This window comes from Sinocyclocheilus anshuiensis, unplaced genomic scaffold (genome assembly GCF_001515605.1).
Source record: "Sinocyclocheilus anshuiensis isolate Anshui unplaced genomic scaffold, SAMN03320099.WGS_v1.1 scaffold68, whole genome shotgun sequence".
Classification (NCBI taxonomy): Eukaryota; Metazoa; Chordata; class Actinopteri; order Cypriniformes; family Cyprinidae; genus Sinocyclocheilus; species Sinocyclocheilus anshuiensis.
The window spans coordinates 153,582-166,338 of NW_015555741.1; the positions used below are offsets into that span (position 1 = coordinate 153,582).

At 33.3% G+C, this 12,757-nt stretch overlaps 1 protein-coding gene across 1 annotated transcript in view; it reads left to right on the top strand.

Annotated features, from left to right (window-relative positions):
* The first annotated feature begins 126 nt into the window (after nucleotides 1-126).
* The window catches only part of LOC107673256 (overexpressed in colon carcinoma 1 protein homolog), a 14,919-nt gene continuing 2,288 nt past the window's right edge, over nucleotides 127-12,757 (top strand). Inside the window, exons 1-4 of the mRNA XM_016466773.1 lie at nucleotides 127-218; nucleotides 4,874-4,898; nucleotides 7,821-7,856; nucleotides 7,956-8,035. Coding sequence (XP_016322259.1) covers nucleotides 176-218; nucleotides 4,874-4,898; nucleotides 7,821-7,856; nucleotides 7,956-8,035 — 184 coding nt within the window. The 5' untranslated portion in view covers nucleotides 127-175. The remainder of the gene's footprint in view (nucleotides 219-4,873; nucleotides 4,899-7,820; nucleotides 7,857-7,955; nucleotides 8,036-12,757) is intronic.

Below are 12,757 nucleotides of genomic sequence, written 5' to 3' on the forward strand. Positions count from 1 at the left end.
ACGGCAACCCTGTCAGGGTGGAGGAGAGAGCGAATCACGTGAGGCTCGAGCATCTCTCTCTCTCTCTCTCTCTCGCTCTCTCTCTCTAGTCTAGACTGATCGAGGCTGCGTTTGAGGGAGCTCATGCATCACATCAGAGCCGTCCTTCTCCTCTAAAGCAGGCGTTCATGCCAAAATGGGATGTGGAAATTCCTCCGCCAACAGCACGACAGCAGGAGGTGAGCGTGTTTAAGTCACTTACACGCACTGCTTTTATCAAAGGACGTGTCAGCTTGTGGATTCGCGCTGTCCGAGGTTTGATTTAGCGCGCCGTTTGTCCTTAAACACTTGAATAAGCGCGTGTGGTAGCTTGATAAAGTCCCGTAGCCGCAGTTGACCTCGCGTAGGCTACTCGGTTTATTAGCAGAAGCTCCGCGGCGGATGGATGTGGAGGAATGTGGCGGTAGTCAGACACAGGTGAAGGATCTGACGCTTAATACATCAGTCATGGAGATTCCGTCCCTCACGACGTCTAATATGTATTCAGGTCAGATCTGTGCTTATAGACTTAATGAAGAGAGCGTGTGTGAGCGCGATGGAAAGAAAAATGAGGCAAATCACAATTGAGATCGCTTTAGCATCTAAATTGTTTCTCCTAGACGGCAGTGAGAGGCACTTTCGTTTCTCAAGGGTAGAAGGCTCCGATACTCTCACATTTTCTTCACTAGAGGTGAATTCGACCAAGACACCAAAGAGTCAATGAAGTCAGAGGTCAGAGATCTTTGTTTCACTTCATGTTACAGCTTGTCAATACTCTTATACTGTATATACATTTTAAAAGAATCAAAGGTTCTTTTTTGGAATCTGTGGTTCCAGGAGAGAACTGCTAACGTCCATGGAACCTTTCCATTCCACAAAGGGTTCTTTATAGTGGAAAAGGGTTCTTTAGATTACTATAATGTTCTTCACATTAAGAAAAATGGTTCTTTTAAGAACTGCTTACTGAAAGGTTCTTTGAGGAACCCAAAATGGTTCTTTTATGCTATTACTGCATATTAACGGGGTGGAACCAAAAATGTTCTTCATAGTGGAAAAACGTTCTTTAGATTCTTCAATTGTTCTATACACTAAAAATAGGGTTCTTTTAAGAACTCCTCACTGAAAGGTTCTTTGAGGAACCCAAAATGGTTCTTTTATGCTATTACTGCATATTAACGGGGTGGAACCAAAAACGTTCTTCATAGTGGAAAAAGGTTCTTTAGATTGTTCAATTGTTCTATACACTAAAAATAGGGTTCTTTTAAGAACTCTTCACTGAAAGGTTCTTTGAGGAACCCAAAATGGTTCTTTTATGCTATTACTGCATATTAACGGGGTGGAACCAAAAACGTTCTTCATAGTGGAAAAAGGTTCTTTAGATTGTTCAATTGTTCTATACACTAAAAATAGGGTTCTTTTAAGAACTCTTCACTGAAAGGTTCTTTGAGGAACCCAAAATGGTTCTTGTATGCTATTACTGCATATTAACGGGGTGGAACCAAAAACGTTCTTCATAGTGGAAAAAGGTTCTTTAGATTGTTCAATTGTTCTATACACTAAAAATAGGGTTCTTTTAATAATTCTTCACTGAAAGGTTCTTTGAGGAACCCAAAATGGTTCTTTCATGCTATTACTGCATATTAACGGGATGGAACCAAAAATGTTCTTCATAGTAGAAAAAGTTTCTTTAGATTGTTCAATTGTTCTATACACTACAAATAGGGATCTTTTAAGAACTCTTCACTGAAAGGTTCTTTGAGGAACCCAAAATGGTTCTTTTATGCTATTACTGCATATTAACGGGGTGGAACCAAAAATGTTCTTCATAGTGGAAAAAGGTTCTTTAGATTGTTCAATTGTTCTATACACTAAAAATAGGGATCCTTTAAGAACTCTTCACTGAAAGGTTCTTTGAGGAACCCAAAATGGTTCTTTTATGCTATTACTGCATATTAACGGGGTGGAACCAAAAATGTTCTTCATAGTGGAAAAAGGTTCTTTAGATTGTTCAATTGTTCTATACACTAAAAATAGGGATCCTTTAAGAACTCTTCACTGAAAGGTTCTTTGAGGAACCCAAAATGGTTCTTTTATGCTATTGCTGCATATTAACGGGATGGAACCAAAAATGTTCTTCATAGTGGAAAAAAGTTCTTTAGATTGTTCAATTGTTCTATAAACTAAAAATAGGGTTCTTTTAAGAACTCTTCACTGAAAGGTTCTTTGAGGAACCCAAAATTCTTCTTTACTGTGGAAACCCTGCTTTGGAATAATGTCAGTTGATTCATTTGTGACAGTTTTTATTTCTCCATTTCAGGAGAAACAATATACTTAACTGAGACATACCTGAGAACACCATGAGCTATAGAAGAGCAATATTTGAGCAATAAATGTTACCTTCACAAGCCTGGACGTAGAAAATGGGATGCGAGAACAGCTGGAGATGATTCAGCTATCACCTCTGAAGAAGCCAGCGAATGAATTTAAAATGTGCAGAGAATTTTAAAAAGTGCATTCCATTTTATAATGCTTCACGGGTAATCTCATTGAAATGCAGAAGACTGGATACAAGAAAAGAGCCAAACACAAAAATAGAATTAGCCTTGAGTGTCCTGAGAGAGAAAATGATGAATGATTGACAAGTGAGGCGTCAAAGTGGCGACAACCATCACTAAACTCCTAAACAGAGAGACTGGAGCCTCAAAAGGGAATTTATTGCTTAGACGATGCTCTTTTAGAGCTCAGGAGATTTGCTGAAAAAGAAACAGAAATAGAAATAGTCATAAATGAGTTTAGGACGAGTGTGGGTGAATCATTTGTTCTTGAAAGAATTTGATGAGAAATGTTTGAGTTCATAATGAGATATTTTCATTGCAAATTAGCCTTTGTTTTTTTTTTGGTTTTTTTGGATTCTTTTTCTCAGGAAGAAACATCTGAGAAACTCCTAAACAGAGAGACTGGAGCCTTGAAAGGAAATTGGATTGCTTAGACGAGGCACTTCTATAGCTCAGGAGACGTCAGCTTTGTTATGGTTCTCCCAATGTAAAAGATAGAAACAGTCATAAATGAGTCTATAAATTGAATGTTGATAATTTGCTCTTTGAAAAAATTGATGTGAAATGTTTGAGTTCATATGAGATCTTTGGAATGCAGACTTTGGTTTCTTGGATTTTTTCTCAGGAGAAACATCTGAGAAACTCCTAAACAGAGAGATTTGAACCTCAAAAATAATGTTTTATTGCTCAGACGAGAGCTCAGGAGACTTGCTGGAGATCTTAGCTATATTTTAAGTGTCAACTTCATGTTTCTCCTAACATAGAACATAGAAACAGTCATACATGAGTCTATAAAATTAGTTTGGATAAAGCATTCGCATTTGGAAGATGTTTGGGTTCATCCTGAGATCGTTTGAATGCAGCAGAAACATCTGAGAAACAGGAGAGTTAATCAAAAACTAATTGCATCTCATTACTATCCACAAAGTTCTTTCTACTTCTACTTCTTTATTAGCATCTATGCTTCCATGAAGAACCTTTGACATCCATGGAATCTTTCCATTCCACGAAAGGTTCTTTAAAGGTTCTTTTGAGTTTTAAAATGTTCTAAGAACAAACTAAGAACAAATGGTTCATTTAAGAACTGTTATTTAAAGAACAGCAAAATGGTTCTTCTATGGCATCATTGCAAAAACCCATTTTTGGAATCTTTCTTTTTAAGAGTGTGGAACCAAAAAAGGAAAAATGTTCTTAAGAACCTCTGTTTGGGACAGTCACAAACAACACAAGACTGTGTCCTGCCTCTGAGGAGTAACATGTCAAGATGGAAGGTTGCCTGGATACGTTTCTTGACCCCGATAAAACTGACCTGCTTTTTTAGCTCGGTTTCTTGAGGACAAAAAACACTCAGAGAAAAGTCTTCAGTGAAAAGGTTTTCAGCGTTAGTCCAACATAGATCCTCCAATCTCCAAAACAAAGAGTCTAAACACACTTAAAGAAGTCAAACTCATCTGTCCATTCTGTCAAGCGATGGCTCTAGGCATTGAGACTTTAATAAAGACTGTGTGTGGTTTACATCTTAAAGGGTGAATTAAGAGTCACTGCACAAATGAATGTTTGTAATTGAACCACAGACTGAATAAAACTACTGGAAACATAACTCTTGTGACCTCTAAAATCAATGCAGTCATAGAAAAAGTTGAATTTGATTCAATAAACATGTCTGAAGAGACTCTGAAGAGGCCAAATTCTACATTTTTTTCTTGCACTAAAAAAGTATTTATATAAGTTTTTACATTTTTTAAATGTTTAATTATTATAGTACTATTAAACTAAAAAAGAAAACAATGTTACATTTTTTAATATTAATAATTTTATATATGTAAATATATGGATATATATATATAGTATTATTAAAATAATGTACACACTGTGTATGTGTGTATATATATGTTAAAGTTTTTAATATAATTTAAATATAATAATTTTTTAAATAATTTTTTTATTTAATTACACATTATATAGGCCTACATATAAATATATAAATCATGTTGTCCTACAAATAAAATAATTTATATATTTGTTTATTTTATATATTAAAATTATATTAAGGAAAACTTATATTAATTATTCTTATGTACTAAATGTCTGATAATCAGTGTAGCACTATGAAAAAAACATTCTGTTCTGTTTTACTCATAAACACATTATATTACCAAATATAATGGGTTACGCACTAATAGTATTAATATTGATTTTACACATAAATACTTTAAATTATTAATAAAAAATGTTAAATGTTCTTAAATAAATAAATAATTTAAATAAATAATTAAATGTTCTTTTCTGTTTTTTTACAGGTCCAGCAGAAGCTGCCAAGGATGTGTGAGTAATTTAATTTACGACATATCCAAACATACCATATTCATGAATGTGAGCCACAGAATGAATGTAATGACTGTTAACGTCCCCCACTTACCAGAGACCCCGATAAAACTGACCTGCTTTTTTAGCTCGGTTTCTTGAGGACAAAAAACACTCAGAGAAAAGTCTTCAGTGAAAAGGTTTTCAGCGTTAGTCCAACATAGATCCTCCAATCTCCAAAACAAAGAGTCTAAACACACTTAAAGAAGTCAAACTCATCTGTCCATTCTGTCAAGCGATGGCTCTAGGCATTGAGACTTTAATAAAGACTGTGTGTGGTTTACATCTTAAAGGGTGAATTAAGAGTCACTGCACAAATGAATGTTTGTAATTGAACCACAGACTGAATAAAACTACTGGAAACATAACTCTTGTGACCTCTAAAATCAATGCAGTCATAGAAAAAGTTGAATTTGATTCAATAAACATGTCTGAAGAGACTCTGAAGAGGCCAAATTCTACATTTTTTTCTTGCACTAAAAAAGTATTTATATAAGTTTTTACATTTTTTAAATGTTTAATTATTATAGTACTATTAAACTAAAAAAGAAAACAATGTTACATTTTTTAATATTAATAATTTTATATATGTAAATATATGGATATATATATATAGTATTATTAAAATAATGTACACACTGTGTATGTGTGTATATATATGTTAAAGTTTTTAATATAATTTAAATATAATAATTTTTTAAATAATTTTTTTATTTAATTACACATTATATAGGCCTACATATAAATATATAAATCATGTTGTCCTACAAATAAAAACTAAACAAGAGGACAGGCACAGAATTTACTGCATGTTTCCACAGTGGTTTGGATGTCAAATTGGCAAAAATGGCTTTTAAAGATCCGTTCACTATTGGACACCAGACAATTAAGCTTCATCTGTGTGATGTACAGCTCTTGTGGTCCGTCTTAATGATTGTTAATGATGTCCACTACTGATTGACAGCAGAGCTTGTGTGATTAGTGCAGTACGTAACATTTTCTGTTTTTTTACAGGTCCAGCAGAAGCTGCCAAGGATGTGTGAGTAATTTAATTTACGACATATCCAAACATACCATATTCATGAATCTGAGCCACAGAATGAATGTCACGACCGCTACCGTCCCCCACTGACCCGAGAAAAATTCATAACAGCATACAGCGCTGAATTCATTAGCACAACCGACAACAGCTCAACACAGCATACATGCACCGAAATACACACGCAGACTGAATCCTGGGGGAGAATCAATCGGCCTGTTCCAGCAAACCGTACAGCAGCTTTTGTGGTGCACATGGGCCCCTGAGGGTCCAAACACATGCTAACCAATCAGCAATCGTTACCCATCCCCCCCCAACACCTGACACCTCGCCGTTTACTGTCAAAGGCACCAGACGGCATCCGTCCCATCAGTGGAAAAACGCCCGAGTGTGTTTAGACAGCAGATTTCTGTTATGACATCCGCGTGTGACTTCTGTTTGACGAGGTTTCACATTTAACATCTATAAAAAGATACAGAGGAGCTGATTAAATTTCCACTCTCGAAGCAAGTCGTGGTAAACCGCTTTAGAACGCATTCCGGAAGTTAAAATCCCTTTCCAAATCTCCACTGCGAAATTGGGAATGGCATATTTGATGCAAGTGAAAATTAATACAGCTTGATCAATTGTACTGTTGCATTAATCGTTCAACCAACAAAACATTGGAAAGATGTGTTTTCACTGGACAAAAACAGTGAATGTGAAAATTAAATATGAACTGAAATGTATTAGTATATTAAATTTTTTAATATACTATATAAAATTATTTATTATAAAAAAGTAAAATGGATTTTTATATTTTACAGAAGAAAAAATACATATATTTATTAATAGAATTTGTCATTTTAATAGATAATAATAAATATGCACATTTTTATATGAATTTTTTTTATATATATATAAAAACGAGTGGATTCCAGGTTAAAATCCCATTTCAAATCTCAAATGTGAAATTAGAAATGGCATTTTTGATGCAAATGAAAATCAATCTGTGATGGATAGAAATACAGCTTGATCATTTAGTTATAGTTATACTGTTGTTTTAATCGTTTAGCCAACAAAACATCGGACATTATAAGGAAAGATGTGTTTTCACTGGACAAAAACATTGAATGTGAAAATTAAATATGAACTGAAATTTAATAGTATATTTAAGTTTTTAATATATAAAAATAAATAAATTATTATATAATTAAATGCATAAATTACTATATAAAATATTTTTTATAATTATAAAATTATAATAACAAATTATAGAAATTATAAAAAGTTAAGTGGATTTTTATATTTTACAGAAGAAAAATATATATTTATTAATAACATTTTTCATTTTAATAGATAATAATAATAAGTATTTACATTTTTATATGAAAAAATATATATAAAATAACTACAATAATAAACTAATTTCAGCTTTAGAGTGTATTCTCGGTAAAGAAAAAAAAATATATAATTTTATAGATTTTTTTTAGCTTTAAAATGGATTCCAGGTTAAAATCCCATTCAAAATCTCAACTGCAAAATCAGCAATGGCATTTTTGATGCAAATGAAAATGAATCTGTGATGGATAGAAATACAGAATTAAAATGTGAACATTATAAACTGAAACAGGCTGTACTTCTACACCATTAAATAAAATATACCTCTGCTCTATAGGGTTCATCAACAGGCTCTTTCTCAGATTAAAACTGCTTCTAAATGTGTTTTGATGCGAATCGGTCATATTTGACCGATTCCCATCAAATGTACAGTTATCTTTTTGATATATCTTTTTAATATAAATTGATATCTGACAGATGTGTCAACCACAGAGATGGTCTTCATCTTTATTCTCTTGATGCAGGACAGAAGAACCTTCGCCGGATGATGAGAAACGAAGGTCATGACAAGCCATGCAAGACCTCTGCTAGTAATGAAAACCTCAATATGAGACTGAATCCGAGCAGTAATAATGAATGTGTGACTGTGTGCTCTGCAGGAACTATGGAGGAGTGTATGTGGGCCTTCCTGCTGATCTGACCTCAGTAGCTGCCAGCCAATCAAAATCCACACGTAAAGGTGAGGAGCACATTCAAAGAAAGACAGAGTTTTGACATAAATAGATAAAAGCAGAAGCACAGTAACAACAGGATATTTCGCTTTGCTTTTTTGTCTAGGTCAAATCTAACAGTCATCGGTTTCATATAAAAAAGCAAAGTACGCTTCCTGACTAAGTGACCGGACCAAACATATGCTTCTGTTGTCATTATGACTAAAGCTGCTTGCTTTCCAGCTGCTTTATATACACAAAAATGTGATCGAATCAATAGATTGAAATTAATATATAATATATAATATTATAATTATACAAATGTATTATATACACATTTAAAAAATATATTTAAAAAGAAATATGATTTCAGTTTACAAGTTGTACATTTTTATTATATATTATATATAAAAATAATATATTTTTAACTTTCGAAAAGTGTGTTCTTTAATAAATATATAAAAAAATAAAATTAGACTATATTCAATACATTATACATTATATCAAGACATATAATTTAATAAAATAATATATAATAGAAATCATATTAATATATAGCATACTATAATATAACTTAAGTGTGTTTTCTTCAATAAAAATAATTACAAATATGTCATTTTGTATTATATTATTTCAGGTTTTTATATGTACATTCTAATTGTACATATTTTTTAAAGCATTTTAGGTTATTTTAATATAACTTTAATAATTTTAAGTGACTAGTTGATTGTTGGACTAGCCAACTACACGACCATCGTGACCCATCTCTAAAACAAATCGCCTACCATATGAAAACAGTCCATGCTTTATATTTCCAGACTTCTGAAGCCTTTGTCTGATGAATAGACGGCAATTTAAACTGAAAAGACATTTGTTTCTCTATAATGTCTCTGGCATTCTGTAGCTGTATACATTAACAGACAACAGGATATAAAATACGAATGTATGTAAATTTATAGTTATAATGCATGTTTCAAAAAAAAAAAAAAAAGCATGATGAAAGACCTCACGACAACACAGTCGTGATGAAGGGCTATAATGGCTGGACTGATTACCCATAATAACCCTGTGTATGAGGAAGCAGCGTGCAAGAGGAACAGACTGCGGTATTACATTTAGATCACACAGCACAACATTACCGCACGGCTCCGGAGAGACTTCGAACTGGTCTCATTACATTACTGCTAAAAACCACGTTTACACTGTATGTCGAGAACAGACTCTGAACGTGTCTGTAAACTCAAATCAGAGAGATATTCGGTGTTATTAACTTAACAACAGCGTATGTGGCATACTGTCCATTACCAAATATGCAACCCATCCCTCAGTATGCAAACAAGAACATGTGCACATTACTTAAAGAGTAATTTGCACAATTTTGGACATAGTTTGGCTGTAACGATAAACGTTATAAGGAAAAGTTCACCCAAACATGCTGAAATTTGTTGAAAATGTACTTACTTTCAGGCCATCCAAGATGTAGATGAGTTTGTTCTTCATCGGAACAGATTTGGAGAAATGTAGCATTCCATCACTTGCTCAGCAATGGATGCTCTGCAGTGAATGGGTGCCGTCAGAATGAGAGTCCAAACAGCTGATAAAAACATCACAATAATCCACACAACTCCAGTCCATCAGTTAATGTCTTGTGAAGTGAAAAACTGCATGTTTGTAAGAAACAAATCCGTCATTAAGACGTTTTAGCTTTAAACGGTTGCTTCTGGCCAAAATGTTGTTGATGAGAGAACAAGAAGGACTGGTTTTTGGATTAGGCATAAAAACAGAAAGAAAAACGAATTCCTTGCATAAGAAATCAGGTGCTGTTGATTCACCACTTTGTCCTTTATTGATATGTACTCACATTAATACCAATCTCTATTCTGATATGACCTTATATATCCTCTCTCTGTAAGAAGATTGTACTAAATTAACTTTTTTTAAAAACAGTTTAACTATTGCTTATTTGTTCACAGAAAATAACATGGACAGAGGCTGATTTATTGTTTAACTGCTTTTTTGACAGGTTTACAAGGATTCCTAATCTTTGAGGCAGTGATATTTAAACAATATACTAATAATCTGTTACAAATATAATTAGTGTATAATTATCACTGTAGTTTCAAGGTTTAAGGTTCATTTTATTTCCATGTTGTTGTGAAGCTGTTTCTCACTGTGTCAAAGCAGCACTTTCTTCCAAATCATCCATGTTGATTTCCTCAGCTAAAACAAAATAAAATATAAATTAGGAAGATGAGTAAATCAAAACATATCATTATAGTTCAGATCATTTAGAAAATGATCTCACCACTTTTCGTTGGCAGGCTGCAGAAGAGATAAGAAATACATCAACAGATTTGGTGAGCATTTGTAAAGTTTAAATATGCTTTACAAAACTGTTATTAGATTGTATTAGATGATAATAACATGCAAATCACAATATTATATATTTAGAACAGACAGTTGTTTTGAACATTGATACATTTTAAATAATAAATGTTTACCTTCTTGGAAGAGATCCTGTTTCAAGCTGCATAGAGGAATAATAAAGTTTATTTAATCCTTTCATGCAATACCACATATTTTTTTCTAAATGAATATGTGATTGATTTCTGTCATTTGCTTACCCCCAAGAGTCTGAGTGCAAAGTGCAGACAGTTATTTGTCAAAGGATGGTATTTCTCATCATAGTCCATAGCTTTATCAGTCAACTCAGAGAAGTTCACAGGAATAGCCACCTTTAGACGGAGGACACGGTACGGTTTGTTTACAATGAAGTTCTTCAGGCTTTTCATGTTCACTGTGCCAGACTCACTGGTAGACGAAAAACTTGTGATTTGATCCAAGAATTTTGAATTCTCAGGCGCTATAAGAAAAAACAACATTTTTATATACACAGATATTAAATAATATCTTTTATTTTATTTTTAGGGTGTGTGTGTATGTGTGTGTTTGTTCATTAATAACCCCAAGACATAAACTGTGATTTCTCATTTCATTTAATAAAGTGAAATTATTACCTGTAAACTCAATGACGAATTTTCCACAGTAAATCCCAACGTGGTAAACTCCAAAGATATTTATTTGCCTCATAAGAAGATCTCCAGTTCTAATCTCAGCTGGTAGTTTGCCTGTGTCATTTATCTTAATCACTTCAAAATTCTTGTGGGTTCCTTTTAGTAAGAAAACAATCTGATCCCAGGTAATCATCGCAGCTCTTAAAGATGGATTTCTTCATGTATGATATGTCTATATCTTGACAACCCCTGCAGAGTTTCTGTCAGCTTCTTCTCTGTCCTTCTGCACTGGCATCTAGTTCTCTTTCAGTTTCTGTTTTAATCACTTAAAATGAGGTTTTCATTCTTAGGGTTAAAGCCATAATTTCAGTTCCTAGTAGTTTCTGTGTGTGTTGGATACACACCCCAGGAAGAACCAAAAGGTTGTTTTGACTCTTCAAAGGCTCTTCTTCAAAGAACTTGAGAAGAACAAACTGCTTCATGAAAAGAACATCTTTTCCACCATAAAGAACCTTTTGTACAATGGAAGGGCAGTAAAGAATCTTTATTTTTAAGAGTATAACAGGGATTAAAGTTTTCCGTCGCTACGACGTATTTCCGTCAATTCCGTCAATTTCCGTCAATTCCGTCAAAACCCTGCTCCACAGCCAAACCCGTCACACAGCCAGTTTAAGAGCAATGTTTTTCTTCTTGTAATTAGGAGCGCTTGTCCTCCTAATTTAAAAAATGTAGGAGCATTTTCTAATTAATAATAAAAAATTCTGATCAAGAATTAGCCTTCCTAATACGAGCTGACATTTGACTCAAAGTGATTTCAGGGGCATTTTCTTTTTACCTTTGTAAATGCATTTTTCTAATTTTATTAAATGTATGCAGTGTTTTCTCTAGGATTTTTTCCAGCTGTGGTCGCAGGACTATTTCTCATGGACCACGCCCCTCCCCTCCCCACCCAAGAATCAATCTATTTAAAAACAACAATATAATAAGAAGTAGAATAAGACAAATAAGTTACCAATCATATGAAATTAGTATTAATAAAATTTTTTATTTGTAGCCTACTACAGAGGGTGCACAGAAGAACACAAAAGTGGCTTGTAAAGACAGTCACTTGCTTCATTCCTGAATGAATCAGCAGTTTGAACGAATCAATTGAATGAATGATTCAGTGATAAAATCAGTGACTTGCCGCCACCTGCTGGCGGTTTCAGTTTCATTTTTAGGTATAATTTCAGTTATTTAAATCATTTAATATTTCTGTATTCAAAGTTTTATATTTAAAACATTAATCTTCACATGAATTTATGATTTTAGTTGCACTCATGCCACCTCTGAGCCTCATTAAACGTCTGAAAATGTACCTACAAGCCACTTTTGTGTTCTTCTGTGCACCCTCTGTAGTAGGCTACAAATAAATTTTTTTATTAATACTAATTTCATATGATTGGTAACTTATTTGTCTTATTCTACTTCTTATTATATTGTTGTTTTTAAATAGATTGATTCTTGGGTGGGGAGGGGAGGGGCGTGGTCCATGAGAAATAGTCCTGCGACCACAGCTGGAAAAAATCCTAGAGAAAACACTGCATACATTTAATAAAATTAGAAAAATGCATTTACAAAGGTAAAAAGAAAATGCCCCTGTAAATCACTTCACCTCATATTAGGAAGGCTAATTTTTGATCAGAATTTGATTATTGATCAGAAGGTGCTCCTATTTTATATATATTTTTTTAATTA